Here is a 16,326-nt window from a genome sequence, read left to right on the forward strand (position 1 = left end):
CCACAGGCATTTAATGAGTGAACATGGAAATCAGGGTTATCACTTGATGTTGTCCATATCGCCTGTATTTGCATAAAGATGTCTCTGTTAGAAGAGACTTTAAGTGAAACATACAGTTGTTGTGAATGCTGCTTAATCTGCATATGGTAGTTGCAAAAAGACAGTTGGAAGTGTGAGGCAGCATGAATATTTTATATTTCTGCAGTTTTTTCACCCCCTCATGTCTCTTTGTTTTCCATTTCTAATTTAAATGTGCAGTTTATAGTTTCTATTTACATATATTGTTTAACTGTGTCGTTTGAATTTTCAATGGAAAAGTCCCACTCAGACACAGATGTCCTCCTTATGGTTTATCTGCTGAATGGCAGTGGAGCTCTATGTTAGACAGGTTGGTGAGCAGGAAAACTGGTACTCGAACTGATCATCCAAGGGCGGTTCACTAAGTGAACAGAGAAGAGCTTTGATTATGCATGCCACAGGCAGTCGTGAGTGGTAATAGTAGCTACAAGGCTATTTGTCCAATTTCTATTTTACCTTCAAGGCGTTGATCTCCGTTTATGCTCAAGTGTAAAGACACGTTACATATTAGTGGAGGCTTTCATCCAGGTAGAAGTAGTGATGCAGTATTTCGTCATGCCATGCCTCACTGCTGTTTGTCACAGCGTAACAAGCTTGGCAGTACAGTTGCTGCCGGGTTGGAGGGGGTCTTTTATCCAGCCAAGGATTCAGCCATCCCAGTTTATGTCACTTTGTCAAATCGTGCATGGATGCACCTCTACATGTGGTTTCAAGGTAGTATGACTCACCAGGCTCAAGTGTGCTCGCAGACAGCTCTGTGGCCCTTTGGTGAACTCACTCACTGTCACTGATCTGGCAATGACCTGCAGTTTAGTGTCCAGGTGGCTGGCTGAGCACGCCTGTTGTGTCTACAGTTTAAGTCCCGATACAACACAACTGGCTCAGTGTCTGTGTACTGGCACAGCAGAGTGAAACCAAACAGTTGATAGTGTCACCCACTGGGAGAATTTACATTCTCAAACATACTGTGCATATTTGGGAGATAAAACATATTTGGCAACTCTATGCACACAAACATACAATCTTTCATATGCAGGGATATACAGAAAAACGCAAAACAAACAGAACCTGAATTGTTCTATATGTTACTGTTTGTCCACAGATTCCTTATCATAAAATACATTTCACGGACATGGTGTTCATCCTCAACACATTTAGTCTTGAAGGTCAGGAAAGAGCACATAGTGAAAATTTGATTAAAACAGAGGGAAATGCAAGAAGTGTCATCATACAACCCTTGAAGTCCAGGAATGAGGCAAGGACGAAAATCGGACGTCAGCATTATACTGTATTAGCATGCAGGTTGCACTAATATCAGCCATGATGGAAAAAATGTTTTGCAGTTGCAAGTCTGCTAAGATGTTACTGGTGTTCAGGTGATTTGCCAAACTCGTTGTAGGTTTGTGATATATTTGTTTCCTTTGGCATTACATTGAGATGTGAATTGTCTAAGAATAACTAGTAATGATTATTGACCCATTATGAATGATATTACATTACTATATTTTATTTCATGAGCTATTTGGGAATTTTGTGGTAATGCCTATATAATGATATTAGAAAAACGCAGCATTTGAATACTGATTTGGATGTTCATCGCCATGGCAACAGTAGAGGCTTTGAGCAAATAGTGTTAGGACTTTAAGAATTGATATTGGATTATTCGAATAAAAAAAGCTATCAATAAGAAAATCTATTTATTTACAAATTAATTTTTGTCCTAATCCAGCCTTAGTTGCAACTTGATCAGAAGGCAAAAGGTTTAAATAATAAAACACAACATTAAATGTGACATTTATCACTCAAATGTCCACACTAGCTGCCCTCGACAGGAACAGACTCAGTCCATCCTGGCCAGATTTGCCATGGTGCCCAAATCATATCAATAATAGGCCTAATAATTGTAATATTTATTAGCCTCTTTAGGTATTCATGTGAGGCTTCTTTCATTAGATAGATTTTCTATTTTTCACAGAAGGTGCTGCACAACCTCTAAAAGGACATTAGGCACTTTTAAATGTTAACGAGAGCCTTCGTCCTTAACTCTACAGCCTGAACCTCCTCCAATGAATTTATTCCTGCTATTTTTTCCTATAATTATTAGTCTCTCACCAGGAAATGTGTGTTAGGGTGTGTTAGGAACGTGTTTGTCTCTGCGTTATCATAACGACTTCTTGTCATCTTATGCGTATGGACAATACATCTCCAGGTGATGCAGGTGTTCCTTGCGGTAGCCATCACCGCCTCTTAAGGTGATGTGTCATCAGCAGAGCAGTGCCATTGCGAAAGAAAAAAAAAAATCCCCCCTCCACTCACCAACCACCTCTCACGTCCTCCGTTCTATTTGGCAAGGGCCCTGAAAAACAATCATCCTGGCCATGCACCACTGCTTCCCATTATCAGTCCCATTTACCCACATTTGTCTTTGTGTTTTCCTTTCCTCCTCTCTGTCTTTCTACCATCTCATCTCTCTTTAATTGTCTTTGTCTTCTTTTGTCCCTCCCATTGTTTTGCTCTTGCTGTGTATTGCTTTCTACCCCTTCTTTCTCCTCTTCTTCCGTCTTGTTCACCCCGCGTTGGTGTCTCTTCCTGTATCTCGTTATTGCTCGTTCATTTCTTCCGCTCTCTTCCTCGTCTCTTTACACCCGTCCTCTCCTCCACATGGCAAAAACACACAGAGCCGTTCTCTCAAGTCTCAGCCCAATCTTCATTATCCGAGTCTTTCATTTTATCCGCTAATAACCCATTCAACTCCAGTCGCTTAATCTGTGTTTACCCCCCCCCCCAACACACACACACTTGCACACCCTCCCATAATCTATAATTGAATCCTCTCAAACCCAGGAGAGCTGCTCTTTTTAACACCATAGCTCTTAGTAACATGAATACACACACACACACACACACACACACACACAGAGTTGCACTGCCTCCCTCCTTTTGCTCTAACCCCATGCACCATGCCTACATTGTTGTAACAGTAATTCCACTCTTTCTCCCAGCTCACATTTAATTAGCTGGACTGGTATCACACTGTGACTTGTGTGTCTTCACAAAAGGAGTGGCGGCTGGGAGCGTAGTTGGAAGAGGAGGTTGAGGCACCAGTTGAACATGGCTCGTACATGCACTGAATGGACAACATGAGGCTGTGTGTTATCTTTGCCCCAGCTTCAATCTGAATATTGTCTGAGGAGAACACAGCAGTTCAGACCTTAACTGTTTTTCTCCACTTGTCATCACGCTTATTTTCACTCAGGGGAAAAGTGTTTTGGTTACTGTGCCTTTTGCAATGTCGACTCTGTTGCAAGGTTACACCTAGCTAAAACTAATTCGGTCTAATACAACAGCTTAGCAATAAATCCTACAGTTATGGCGGTCATAATGTTCAGTTTTACATGCCTCAGCACCGGCAAAAGCTAACACATCATGTTTTCAGGTTGTCTATCCGTCCATCCATCTCATTCTCGTGAACGATATCTCTAACGCATTTAGGAAAACCCTTCAGACTTGGCACAAATGTACACTTGAACTCATGGCTGAGCTGATTAGATTTTGGTGACCTTGAAAGTTCAAGGTGACCTTGAAAGTTCAAGGTCACTGTGACCCAATAAGTGAATGTGATATGTAAATCAACACCTCTCTAAAACAGCTTCAACAAAATCTGAACATTATAACCTTCACAAAAGAGGACTTATTGCAGAACTGTTGTAGTGTAGGTCAGATACGAAAAGGGTGATTTGGAAAATAATATTGTGTATTTTCCATCCTTATGGTAACAATTGTTTTTAGCCTGTGGCAAACTACACAAACTGATTCTGTAATAGACAATAATATGTTTCCGTACAACCATGTTTATTATCACCAAAGTGTAATTTAATTATTAAAACAGGCAGTTGTACAGTACAGTATGTCTTCTGAATGATGCTTACACTATGATTTCATAGAAAGAAAGGGACTGAAACTATTAAATACACTTAGCTAGTGCACTAATTTGCCTTTACCAAAGTCAGACCAGCAAAGACAGAATCACTTTTGACGTGACACTACAGGAGCCCATTTGATTAGCTTTTTGCGTTCTAGGTGTCGTAAAGTCAACTCCTGCTTTTGACTGACGTCTCTCCAGACTGGACTTAAACTAACAGACCAGCGAGTTCATCAGTTAACAGTGGGTAACTACTAGCTGTAATCATTACTACAGTGTGGGGTGAAATATCATACATATGTGCCCTGGATGGGATTAAACTCAGTGACCAGCACATGTAATATTAAAATCATCCCGTCTGCCCCAGAGATATAAATCTCATCTGAATGGGGCTTTAGTCCTCTTACCCCAATCCCAACAGAGCAACAAAGCCCTAAAACGTCTCGTCCTTCTTCCATAAACAGAAGTTCCACCTTCTTATAGGACAGAATGATAATCAGGTCATCACACGACCTACTTACTGCAGCCTACCTCAACACAAAGGGAAAGCTCTGCTTGAGGACAGTTTATTTTTGTGTCAAGCCATATCTGCATGCATCTACAGTATGAAGCTGTGATGTCGTGCATGTGTCTATCTGTGCAGCTGATTGATTGGTGGTTGATCCAGGGTCTGTCTGTGCTTGGTATTTGGGTTTGGCGAGACCACCTTGGCCCACCAATCATTGATTGCCCCTCATCAGCAAATCTCTTATATAAACAAGTAGATTTTGGTGGTAAAAGGTTACAGGTCAAGGTCACTGTGACCAATGAAAACACATTTTTGGCTATCACTCAAAATTTTACACACTAATTAACTGGACTAGTTGATGGAGGCATACAACCGTAAGGTGGTAATTATAGTTATTATCTGAGTGTGTTTTTAAATGTTAATGTGCACACTTGCCTGCTTTATCAGCCGGTGGTGGGGAAGGAGAACTTGTTTACAAGATTTTGCCGGTGGTCTACTCTAAACTGGTCTCCTCTCATCCTCTCTCTCACCACAGCTAGAAGCTACGTATCTACTATGATCGTTTAACTGTGATCATTAAATTACTTCTCAATATACAAGTCTATAAGTTGGTTTTTGCACATTTTCTTTTTAAATTACAGTTTCAAAACCCACGTCTTAACTTATTCTTAAATCCAATGAACCCCAGTGTAAACAAAGCTTTTACTGGGACTATCATGTTTCAATAGCAGGGGGGGACCATAAAACAAATAGTTAACCTTTAGTGGAGAAGACGGCCTGCCCAGATTTTAGGTGGTGCTTTAGTTTCTAGTGTCCCTGAAGCACAAACTGAGAGTCTACATGTCTTATTTGATGTTGCAGCATACATGGCCAACATACTAGTGTGACTTCTGTATCATTTTCTGCTCTCTCTTTCTCTCTCTCTTAGGTGAAATCAGTGAAGACAGGCTCAGTATTCTGGACTATTGGCTGCTGTCTCTCCTATTTCTACATGGTAAGAAAAGTTCACACACAATCACACTGGAAACACACTGGCTACTTACTGATTTGACTTGATATCATCCCTTTTTTAATCAATGGGAATTGTAATATTAAATCCTCTCTGCCATCTTTCAGCCAAATTTGAAATATTTTGTCATCATTTTTAAATTCTTTTAAAATGTGTACTCTGCTTTTACACACCTCACAATGTATTTGATGTGAATGTCTGATGTTTATGTTCTTTGGGTTTCTGTTCCACTGATGCACAACCAGTTGCTCTTCGGGACAAATTATGTGATTCATTCATTCACCGATTAAGATCTACTGAGTAGCATTTAATTTGTCTATCGAATGAAAAAAATCTGCGTCTATTTTGATAATCAATTAACTGTTGGAAGTCATTTTTCAAGCTCAAATGTTAAACATTACCCAGTCGATCATTTGTGAGAATATTCTGATCTGTTTTATTTTATATCACTGTAAATTAAATATCTTTTATGTTTTGGGCTGTTGGTCAAAACAAAACAAAACATTTGAGGATGTCATCTTTTCAGACCAAACAATTCATTGAGAAAATAAGAAACAGGTGAATTGATAATGAATATCATGGTTCGATGAACCCCTAGGATGATATAGTTTTGATCAATTCTGCTTCTGATTCAGACTATTGATTGTGGCTGTTATCAAATCCTTTTACCATTTCTTGTTTTATTTATTTGATATCATGCATGGTTGCCATAAACAATCACTCTTCACAAGCAACAAGGGATTCTGTGATTCTTCTTAGTTAAAATGCAAAAAGAAGAAGCACAGGAGTTCAAAACTTTGCCCATGGGTGTAAAGTGGAATTGAAATGCATGTGTCTCAACAAATCTCACTTTGTGCCTGTGGTGCTAGTTCTAATTCATAACTAAACCCTGCCGGTGGAGTGACTGTCATCGGTCTAGTGTGGACATGCCAATGCATGGAGCAGTGTAGGCAGTGGTTTCTGCATTATTTATGAATCCAGGCACAAGCTCATCGGGGGGTTGATGAGATAAAAAGGCGATCCAGGCACACTGCCTCAGCGACAGATTGTTTGCATGTGTGTGTGAGGGAGCGGGAGTGCCCATGAAAAGCTCCAGCTCCTTGCCCATTCCAGGCTAAATCTCTATGGCCAGCACTGAGATAGATGTCAAATGAAACAGATTACTGAAATCCAGCTTCATCGATCACACTGGGCCACAGCATCCGAGGGAGGCAGAGAGGATTGCAGAGACAGGAGCAGGGGAGAGAGGAACTATGGAAAGATGAATAGAATAGGAGACAAAACACAGATTGGAGACAAAGGAATAGAGAGAGCTGTGGACAGATAAGGGGAGAGAAAGGATAGAGGGGACAGAGATGGAGAGAAATACAGAATGATAAGACAGAAGTGTGACTTCCGCTCTGTCCTAGTCATAAGCAATGGGACCATGAATCTCCATTCTTCCCTCTCATCGTCACTACTTTCTCTGCTTCGCACCCTCTCTCTCCCTCTCCTCAATGATGTTCCTCTGTACTTTTCCTGCCGCCCACCCACTGTTGCAGATGAGTCCTCTAGCAGGGAGTAATAAACTAGGCTTGTGTGTCACCATCAACACCACCACCTTTCCAAACCCGCTGTCTCCCTTCGGTCCTGCACACAAAGTGCCGCATAAACTTGTTGACCCACCCTACTGTTTTGTTTTTTTTTACCACCCCATCACCTTATGCTGTCAATTTAAGCAGGATATAGCCAAGGCTCCATTTCCCCATGAAGCTTAATCAAGTCTGACACTCATAAGGCAGATATAGAGACAGAGAGGGAGAGACCCCTGCCTGGATATTGGCATAATCAAAGGAGAGAGGACAGAGAAGGACGAGATTAAGAAGAGGATCAGAGCAGTAGGACCCAGTGATGGACAGGAGCCACTGGAACCAGTTGGGGAGCTGTGCAATATCCTCCTTTCATCCCTCCAGGGGTGAGCATAAAGAGGGTGAGGGTGGAAGGGAGGGAAAAAAAAAACACAGGACAGAGCAAAAGCAGATGCATGGATCAACTGCACTGTGCTCATCATTCCCAAAGCTTTGGCTGACTCTTCCCTCTAAACCCTCATAGTCCCTGCTAGCACAGAAACCTGTGCCAGATTAAATGTTCTGGACACAAGACTCCTCGGGTGATTGTTTCAAAGATGTCACCTTGTTTGATTTATTAGTCATGCTAATGGAATGGCCTATTAGTCAGTCCAACCCTTTGATCCAGACTGAATTATCTCAACAACTATTGGATGGTTCGCTAGGAAACTTTGCATTCGCAGTCTTCAGAGGATGAAGCCTACTAGTAACGCTAGCAGCGGGTAGGAGTTTTTGCTTATCCTGCTAAGTAGCTCTCTAGCTATGAGGCTGACATTTGTGGGGGTTTTTTGTGTCATATGTCATCAATTATTGGATGGATTGTGATGAAAGTTGGTACAGATATTCGTGACCCCCCACCCCCCACCCCCACCCCCCATCAATTGTAATAAAATCCCTTAATCTTTCATGTAGCGCTGTCATCAGATTAATATTTCAGTTTGCCCAATACTTGAGTTTATAATCAAATACCTGCAAAGCTAATGTCATCCTCAGCCTCAGTTGTACTGAGTGCAGCTTATTGATGGATATTAGCATGCCAATGCAGTAAACTATAATTGGGACATGGGGAACATAATGACTGCTAAATATCAGCATGTTGACGTTGTCATTATGAGCATGTTAGAATGCTGACATTAGCATTTAGCTCAAAGCAATCCCTCACAGAGCTATTAACATGGCTTTGGACTCATAGGCTTGTTTAATTATAAGTAAGTGATAACATTCCAGCTCATAACTAGAGAAGGATATTAATGTGGTAAGAGTAAAAAGCCAGCAGGAATCTGGCCTTTGCACAAGGTCTATCCCTGGAGCGATCAGCATCTGACTCATATGCAGGCATACACGCTAATAAATGTACTGGCCTGTTACCCAGTGTGATCTAGATTCACAAAAAGTGTGTGTGTTATAGCCGCAACCCTTCTGTTGACCCTTGATCATTAAGTCATCTTCAAGTCTTTTTAATGAACCAGAAAGTCACTGTTGGTATTAGAGAGGATGCATTTAATGAAGAAGCACACACACAAACGGAACATTCATTTTCATTTTCGCTTGTGCAAACACATAACATGCACGCGCACATGCACACTAAACCCCTTCTCCCCGCTGCATGCTGTGTTCTCTATATACTTTTGAGAGTGGCCCCGTGGTCATCAGATAAGCCCAGTATGAAATGCAGAGAGCGATAACAGCTCTGACTTTGCTCCGAACATTTTCTGATTCCTGCCCTCAGCTGTTAGCCTGTGGCTCGAGCAGAGAGCTGGCTGTTAGAACCATAATTCAATAGAACTTGTTCGTACACACACACACACACACACACACACACACACACATTTACACACTCACACAGCTTTGGTTTTTGTCATGGGCATTCATCTTTGCATGGTCCTCTAATGTGACCAGATGGCCAGTTTCTCCCAATGTTTTTTCCTCCAGCTGATTGTGCACTCTGCTGGCGGGACCATTTATTCTGGAGAATGGAGAGGTAAATCTGCAATTAGGGTGCATTGTAGAGTTTGCTGCTGCCATCTTAACATCATATCAAAATTATAGTATTTACCAGATCTGACTTGTGAATACTGTTCAGGCCAATATCTAAATGGTAATTATGACTGGGAATCTTATCTGTAGCCTTGCTAGTGGCATGGCCCTGGGGGAGGAAATGTTTGTACTTTGGTCCAGACTTGAATATTTCTATTAGATGGATTACAATGAAATTTTGCACAGACACTCATGGTCCCCAGAGGACAAAGCCTAAAGACTGATTACTTGACTTTATCTCCAGCAGCACCAGCAGTTAGTTGTAATCTCCATTTTGAGTTGTTCGGCCGCCCTCACACTATAATGCATATAGCGACCATTTTCAGTTAGTGTTTTTCATCCTCCTCACATGGCATTGAGTCTCACTGGCTTTTACCCAGCTAAGTATCCAAATGGGAAAAAACAAGCCTTAAAAATAATGTTGTGTTACTTTGACTCTCTGAGTCAATAACGAACCTCAGTGATATCAGGGAGTCTAACTAAGAGGGATCAATATTTTCAGCAGGCTTTTTCATTAGTTTTACCTTGAGGAAAAACTGGTGTGGTTGGCATACTTTTATAATTAACAATATCTCAAGCACTCCTCCATACTTCCTTTTACTCCTGTTGTCCATTCTCTGTTTTCCTAACCATATCATGCGTGCTTACAAGACACAGATATTAACATACAGTACGTTATATTTAGTCAAGCTGTGCAGCCGGTAACCTCCGTCACTGTGTTTCAAGTGTTTTGTTTTCAATTAGTTCCCAGGCAGTCAGCTACACAGACTCGGATCAGCCGCCCCTGTGTCTTAAATTGAAGTCATCTCTGGTATTCATGCGAGTTACGGTTCACATGCTACTAATTGACTGTCACCATCTGCGAGAACAGATGCAAGCGACTGCCAAAAGATAATTGCACCTAACCATTCAGCAAGGAACTTATTTAGGGGGTTTCTTTCACACTCTGCCTTAATGTAGCATATTAATGTTTTCATCAATTAGACATGATGTTCTTGTTTTTCCTGTGATTGCATAAGTGTAATGAATGCTCTTTTCATCGTACTCAGGAGGTGCGATAGGGGCCCTTCTGACGAGCTATGGCAAATAAAGTATTACTCTCTAAAATTACTCTGAAGTAGTAATCTCTAGAACTTTATATCTCTCTTTTCTCTTTTGCTCTGTCTTGCTCTCTTTCTGAACACTCTTGCTTTCTCTCTATTCGTTTACTCTTTCTCCATGCTCTTGTGACTTTCATTCTAGTGCTCTCACTGTTTCCATTTGCCCTTTGCTGTAGTGAAGTACAGACTATTGAAAATTTGTTGGTGATGTTTTTGTGGAGTAGTTTTATAGCCCCCACATCCACTGCTATGATACTCAGTGGACCTCAAAAGCAGTTGAAGAATAATTTTAGTGGAGCTTTTAAAGTTATTGGTTCAGCTCACATTTTACATCTAACATGCAAAGTATGATTGCCTAGTTTTTATAGATTCTATATACGTCACTGTTTTTTTATAGCTGTGTGCTTGTGTCTAATGGGAGGAGGCAGTAAGATGTCTTTACTTCCCTTCTTGAGTGATTCTTGTCAACGTGTTGAAGGGGATTTTGTGCAGAGTTGCATGCATGTAAGAAGGGCAGTTTGTGTGTATGGATCGATTTCCTTTTTACAGTTAAAATTGTGTTTGCAAATCAAGGTCATACGATAGTCACATATTACACATTGAGTTTTTACTTTTGTTTATCTGCTGTATATTAGTGTTGTAGCTTTAAGTCACCTAGTCAACCAGCCAAGTGACAGAAAATGAATTACCTATATTGATAATTGATTAACCGCCTCAAATTTTAAGTAAAAAAATGTTAAACATTTGATGGTTGAACCTTCTCAAATCTGAGGATTCACAGCTTTTGCACTGTTGGTAAGACAAGACAAGACTTTTAGAAATATGACCTTGGGCTCTGAGAAACTGTAATGGGCATTTTCTCGCTGTCTTTTGGCATTTCATAGGCCGATCAATTGACCAATAGGGAGAGTAATTGGCAGGCTATTCAGCAATGAAAATAATTGTTAGCTGCAGCCATAGTAGTATGTGTGAATTCATTTTTTTTGCATTAAACACATTCAGTGTTGCCAGAGGGGGCAGGCTGCATACAGTACTGAGTTCACAAGCTACAGTAACCTGTGATTACACACAAATGCACCGTGACGGCAGAGTTTTTTCATTTTTAGTTTCCATACAAACCAATCAAAGCTAAAATGAACAACGCACAACAACAACCTTGACATAGTGACATAGTGCTCCTTTATGAGCCGAGAACATTGGTCTACTTCTACTTAAACATTCAGTCTGTGCACTGTTGTCTGCCTCGCTTTTTCTTGCTGTTTTATTACAGAAGACTTGTTTCCTGTTTTTTTTATATAATATACTTTATTTCCTCACAAGCTTCCATCAGTAGCTGTGGCTCACTGGGTGTGATGTTCGTCCTCTCCATTTTTGCGTCAGGAAATCTGTGATCAACCTCGTGGTCTGTAAAAGAAAGCTGTGAACGCGCATTTATCCAAGTTACTTATACGTGGCTTCACCTAGTCGCACCTCCTCATCCTGGTTTGGCCAGTGTGAAACGTATAAAGCCAGGATGCATTGACGAGACTTGGTCAAGCCTTGCTTTTTCTCTAATCCTGGATTTCTGAATGCTGCTTTTGTAAAATAGCCCCCCAGTGTCTTCCAACTGGACTGGGTTTCGATTAGCTCCCTTCACCAGGGAAAATCACACATTTCCTGCAAAGCTAATGTGAAGAATTTTACCAGGACAACAACCCCCGCTCGGCAGGGTTAGCTCATTTGATACAGAACAACAAATTGAAGAATCATTGATCATATATGACCTTTCAGTTCTTTGTAAATGAAGAATAATGTCCATTTGTACGTATGTGTTTGTGTGTGTTCTAGGTGTCGGCGTGGGGTGGCTATGTGTTCATAATCAACCTGATTCCTCTGCATGTGTTTGTGCTGCTGCTGATGCAACGCTACAGCAGAAGAGTCTACATCGGTAAGATACACACACACACACACACACACACACACACACACACTCACAAAAGCACAAGCAATTAAACCAGACAATTTTCAGTGTGTGACGTGATGTTTAAAACTCCCCCACAAACAGTAGCTGACATGGAAAGTGTTTTCAGATCTGTTCCCATTAGAATAGAAATGTTTGCAGTAAACAGAGGAAACGCTAGTCCTCCTCATGTGACTCCCAACACTGTTGCCCAAGCATTTGACCCTGAAACAAGCTCAAATGCCCAGTCACGCCTGTGTTCATCTCTCACCTCCATAAGCATTCCATCATCAGCAGTGCAGACATCCGCACACCCACACACCACTTAACAGTAAACGCAGCCACCTGTTACCTTATCCTCGTTTTTATCCTCAGAGCGCTGGTGAAGAGGATAGGCTTGTTACTCCACAGAGCACCCCAGCTTCAGAGAGCACGTGGCAGCTCCGGCGCATTACCCGTTGGCTCAGAAAACTCGCGCTCAATCCTTCAGACCCTCCACCATCCACACATCCGTCGTCAGCTTAGCCCTGAGCTCACGACAGGCACTCCTGTTGTGGTCAAGATAAATGATGCCGTGTCAAGTATCATTTACATATGATTATATGTTGTATTCAGTGTAACTGCAAAGCAGAGTCTTTGAGAGCTTTGAAAATGAATTACGGCCTCTTCACAGTGAGAAGGCTTTTACCTACCTCTGCTCTATCTCCAAACGGTTCTTCAACAATGACCACTAGGCGATACAGAGCTGTTAGACGAGGTGGAAAATTTCCTTCCGCCTTCGCTGTTTCCTCAAGGATATCTGCAGCCTGAACGTCATCCAGCAACCTCTTGCACCTTTGGGTAGCAAACGAGAGATGGAGAAATATATTTGTAGACATATTCTGTTGACAGAAAAGACATTACATCTTCAAGCACTTCCTATACTTGTCACCTTCCCTCCTCTCTTCACCTTCCAGCTCTTCTTTTCAGAGCCAGGTGTCTCTCAGTCACAACGCAGGAACATACAGAAGGAAAAAAGAAAATCCTAGTTTAATAAAAATGCCTCGCAGTCTATGTTCCCTCACAATTCTTCTTTTTCTGTCTTGAGTCAATAGCAGATGTGTGAGAAAGAGATTGCTGAGGGCGGTCACAACTACTTCAAAAACGAAGCGCACTCTTCAGGAAGAGTATGAAATCTTAATTAAGCTGGTGCGTCTGCGAATCGGTTCCCCCAGCTACAAAGGTGGGAGTTGCACTGTTCTCAGCACCGTCGTCTCACTCCAGGCCTCCCCGCCACACTGCGCCGAGCCAGCTCCCATTTTCTCAGTAAATGACATTGGATTAGGTATTTTGTATTTACTCCCTCTGAGGTGCAACAGTGAAAATCAATAGACTTTAAATACCACTTTTGCGGTTGATTTCCCATAGAGGGACCAAAACTTGAGTGGTGGAAAAGAACAGAGGGTTTTCAGTAGAGCAATAGTTTATTTTGATTGTTTGATTTCTTATCTGGTTTGGTGTGTCTCTTGTCTCTTCACAGCATACAGCACTTTCTACATTGTGGGTCTCGTACTGTCAATGCAGATCCCTTTTGTCGGCTTCCAGCCAATCAGGACCAGTGAGCACATGGCTGCTGCCGGTAAGTCCCACCCTCCTCTATCTCCTGGAGTGTCTGAGTCTTTTAGCTTATTGTTTTGGTTTTACAGCCAACTGTTTTGGTTTATTCTCACCGCGCTCATCAACGTTTTCTCACTGTGCGTTAGCTGCCGCACACCAACTGGCAGACAAAGTAAGCAACTGGTTGGTGAACAATCCTGTATTTAGCAGCTAAATTGCCAAATACTTTCCTCAAGAGTAAGAGCGTGAACATTGGACTTGCATTCTTCAAGTGACCAGAAACACGACTCCAAATGAATGCTAATGTCGTATGTACTCAATGTCTACATAGGCCGCTGTTTGCTAGCACATCAAATCATCTTAGTTAGGTGATAATATGTCAGTGTTGTGTTCACAGCGTGTTAAACTACACACAACTGGCCAGAAAAAACTAAAACACAGACTTTTGTTATCATGAATTCCTTCAATTACAATTAAATTGTTTGTATGAAAATTCCTATTTGAAGTTACATTAAGTAACTGAGCAGCCCGTTTGTCTGGGTTTTGTACAAAGAAAAACAAGATACAATGCAGAGCGTTCATTTCTATTTCCAACCTGCCGTGACCCTGCCAACAAATGTATGCCACAAAACACAGGGGGGAAAGGGTTCAGGCTGACAACAGTAGTTCATGTATTAAAGGTGTGACTTTACTTAAGCTTTGTTATCCAAAGCACCTTACAGTGCCGAGGATGCACACACTTTAGGATTGCTTGGCTGCAGCGGGGATTGAATCCCCTTGTGCTGACACCGTTAGTCATGCTCTGTCTGAAGATGAACACAGGACCTTCCTAGAGTACTTGCCCAATAGAAATAAGTAAGCAGCTTCACATGCCACCCATATGGGCTAAGCACTTAAAGTACTTTTCATTTTTGGCTTGTGGAGAGTTTATTAAAGCTTGTTCAGTTTCGCCTCTCAAGAGTGGGCCCATCTGCTGCCTGACAGCATGGAAGGGTGCGCATGTATGTGCACGACTCTTGTGTTCATTTACATCCAGATTGGGAGAGGACTTGGCAGCTTCAGGAAGCTGAGCGGAACCTTTTTTGAGAATTCTCTTTACACTGCAGAAGACTACATTGAAGCGCCCTGTTTTTCCGGGTGTCTACAGCACAAACAGCATTATGAGAGGCTTTGAAGAATGCACTACCAAAAATCATCTCTGCCTCTCTCTGTTTTTGGCTCCCCTCTCTCTCTATCTCTCAAAGAGCGAGTGTGTTTTTATGTCGCCAGGGTAGCAGCTGTTCAGAACATCTGGTGGTAGCATTCGGGGAGCTCAGTGGGAGACAGGAAGAGAGTGACAGAGCCATGGACCTGTCGGTACCGTTGTGATATCAGCCCCCGAGGCAGGCAGGCAGGCAGGGTGGCATAGAGTGACAAGCGTGTTAGCGCCAGGGTGGCTCTTGAGGAGTCAGGCTGGGGCTTAACCTTGGAAATGGGTAAAAACCTGCTGTGGGCGGTGCGGTGATGGGCAAGCTGAGGAGTCGGGTGATTTCACACAAGGTTTGAAAAGGACAGGAGGTGATGAAACAGGGGAACCAGGCCTCTTTTCAATTTTTTAGATCAAATTCACCATGCAAACAAAGAGAGGCACTGGAGAAAACGGCACTGAAAAAGTGACAGAGCAAAGGAACGGAGGAAAGACGTGTGACCAAAGGGGCTGCAAAAAGAAAGACAAGGCGAGGGAAAGAGAACGGCTTATTTACACAAATCTGTCTCATGCATTTGAAATATGTTGTCCCGCAGTATTTGTCTTTCACATCTGAATGAACAGCCAAAGGGGCTATCGCAAACTGCTTTGTTGAGAATCCTGCCAAACTGACAACGGCACTTCTTAGCCACGAAAACCCACTTGGTACCCTGCAGGAGGCAGGATGAATCAGGCCCTCCTCAGATATTCTGTGTGGGTTCCCTTTGTATGTTTGCTCATTCTTTTGCTTCTCACTGTGGCTTTTTCTCAGGTGTGTTTGCACTTCTCCAAGCCTATGCCTTCCTGCAGTACCTGAAGGACAGGCTTACCAGACAGGAGTTCCAGACGCTTTTCTTCCTCGGAGTCTCTCTGGCTGCCGGCGTGGTCTTCCTCACCGTGATCTATCTCACATACACAGGTCTGTATGTCCCGCTCACATGTAGTCAGTGTTGTTGGAAATTGTAAACCATTTCATTTAGTGTCTTGTGTTTTGTCCTTGAGAGTGTAGTAAATACAATTTGTTGATTTGTTGATCATCTAAAAATTGATTAGAACAATAATTGATTATTTATTTCAGTCAGTTATTAAGCAAAAATGTTCCAAATATTCTCTGGTTCCAGCTTCTCAAATTTAAGGTGAAACACAGCAGGCAAACACATCATTTTTTCATGCACTGGTCAATTTTGAGATTTTGTACTTTTTTTGCTCCCATCATGTTTTCCTTCAGACTAGTGGGAAGAAAATGACAGAAATACAAATCTATGATACTGCACTTTGTCGGATTGCGTCATTGTAGAGCACTTT

The 16,326-nt window shown here is 41.9% G+C and overlaps 1 protein-coding gene across 1 annotated transcript in view; it reads left to right on the forward strand.

The window, feature by feature from the left end:
• The window catches only part of LOC111223045 (dolichyl-diphosphooligosaccharide--protein glycosyltransferase subunit STT3B), a 78,588-nt gene that overhangs the window by 44,002 nt on the left and 18,260 nt on the right, over positions 1-16,326 (forward strand). The window contains exons 4-7 of the mRNA XM_022747014.1: positions 5,437-5,502; positions 12,089-12,188; positions 13,720-13,818; positions 15,794-15,940. Of these exons, the coding sequence (XP_022602735.1) occupies positions 5,437-5,502; positions 12,089-12,188; positions 13,720-13,818; positions 15,794-15,940 (412 nt within the window). The remainder of the gene's footprint in view (positions 1-5,436; positions 5,503-12,088; positions 12,189-13,719; positions 13,819-15,793; positions 15,941-16,326) is intronic.

The sequence above is a fragment of the Seriola dumerili genome, unplaced genomic scaffold (genome assembly GCF_002260705.1).
Source record: "Seriola dumerili isolate Sdu_G_001 unplaced genomic scaffold, Sdu_1.0 BDQW01000110.1, whole genome shotgun sequence".
In the NCBI taxonomy this organism is placed as follows: domain Eukaryota; kingdom Metazoa; phylum Chordata; class Actinopteri; order Carangiformes; family Carangidae; genus Seriola; species Seriola dumerili.